The sequence below is a fragment of the Camelina sativa genome, chromosome 1 (genome assembly GCF_000633955.1).
Source record: "Camelina sativa cultivar DH55 chromosome 1, Cs, whole genome shotgun sequence".
NCBI lineage: Eukaryota > Viridiplantae > Streptophyta > Magnoliopsida > Brassicales > Brassicaceae > Camelina > Camelina sativa.
Window position 1 is genome coordinate 22,532,817 of NC_025685.1, and position 1,653 is coordinate 22,534,469.

General features: G+C 37.3%; 1 protein-coding gene across 2 annotated transcripts in view; it reads right to left on the reverse strand.

The window, feature by feature from the left end:
* The window catches only part of LOC104701856 (tyrosine decarboxylase 1), a 3,629-nt gene extending 2,332 nt beyond the window's left edge, over positions 1–1,297 (reverse strand). The window contains exons 1-5 of one of the 2 annotated variants that reach the window (XM_010417623.1): positions 1,264–1,297; positions 1,022–1,154; positions 645–717; positions 298–528; positions 37–200 (exon numbers count right to left, since the gene is read on the reverse strand). In XM_010417623.1, coding sequence (XP_010415925.1) covers positions 37–200; positions 298–528; positions 645–717; positions 1,022–1,154; positions 1,264–1,265 — 603 coding nt within the window. In that variant the 5' untranslated portion in view covers positions 1,266–1,297. The remainder of the gene's footprint in view (positions 1–36; positions 201–297; positions 529–644; positions 718–1,021; positions 1,155–1,263) is intronic. The other variant, XM_010417615.1, reaches the window with a different exon arrangement.

Below are 1,653 nucleotides of genomic sequence, written 5' to 3' on the forward strand. Positions count from 1 at the left end.
CAAAGACTCTTTGATTTCAAAATATGCAAAACGCACCTGGCAAGCCTTCTGTAAAGCTGAATGAGTCTGGTCAGAGGAGTAGACAACGAGCTTCTCAAGTGTGTTTTTGCCAACGCTTCTTAAGGCTTTATCGCGGGCAGCGAGCAGAACAACGAGAACAGCTTCACTAGCTGACCCTTGTATCACTCCACCTCCGTTTCCTACAATATATTTATCAATCAAGTCACACTTATTATTAGGTCTAAGGTCTTATTATAATACAAGCAAACAAGTTTTGTACTGTTTTGAAGTGATTACCTTTGGACATAAACTCCTTGGGTAGGTTGAGCAGTTTGGCGAGCCAATCAAGAACGATCATCTCGAGCTCGGTGGCAGCTGGAGAAGTAACCCAACTAAAACCAACAATACCAAGACCAGCACTCAACATCTCACCCAAGAAACCGGCGACACTGCTGTTAGAAGGGTAATAAGCAAAGAAACTCGGACTTTGCCAATGCGTAACTCCAGGCAAGATCTTCGAGCGAACATCTGCCAAAAGAAAAAAACACAAATAAGATGGTTGCATAAAACAGGGGCTTAGTATGTATCTATTATGTTCATCAGAAAATGCTCAAAAAAATATCAAGAGATAATGTAATCATCACCATCAAGAACTTGGTCGAGAGTTTCAGGGTGGTCTGGTGCAGAATCAGGCAAAAGCTTATGAAGATAACCAGGCTGCATCACAACAAAGTAAAAATTCCAACAATTGTGAATAAATTAAAACAGAGAGGTCTTCTTAACACACAAAAAGAAGAAACTTGCTACTCGCAAACCACAATGTACCACTAGAATTTGGTCTTAACTAATTTAAAAGAAAGTTAGGTCTCTCACAACACCTGGGAACGATAAATTTCGAAACTTTATACAAGCCCAACTTCTCATAATCCGAATAGGTTCTATATAATAAAACCCATAATAAACCCAGACCAAATTGATATGTTTCAAGAAAGAAGAAGGAGACAAAGAAGAAATGGGTGACCTGAACTTGACTAAGAACAGGGAAGTCTTCAATGGTTTTGTAATAATCGGCAATGAAATCAACCATTCGATGTCCGTATTCTCTCAGTTGCTCTGAATCCATCGGCTTCAACACCTTCTTACTTCCATTTTCCCTGAAGCAAAATTACAACCAAAAAAAAAAAAAAAATCAGATAAGTTTCGTCTGAAAATCTTGACAAAAAAAAAAAAATTGGGAATTCCAAATTCTCTTCAGTGACTTGCATTTTTTTGTGGTGTTCAGTTTTTACTTTTTGTATGCCTCAGAAGCTCTCTTTCTCTCTGATTGATTTTGTGTTTTCAGTGGGAGTGGATATCTCTCTTATTTATAGGCCCCCGGGCCGGACGTTATTTATTTATTAATTTAACAAAAAAAAGAATTTGAATGAATCAAATATCTTCCAGGTATATTTATTGTAACCACTCAATTCGTTATCAATGAAAATGGATATGTCAAGGTCACGAGACCAAACTGATTTTGTTTGTCGAACAGAAGAAGTGGGGAACTCAACTGGGAATTGAAGTTTCAGAGAGACATTGTTCACATCTTTTTCTCATGTTTCTTAACTCTTTCTTTATATGTATGTACATGAATCAGTCCAATTATCACATTTG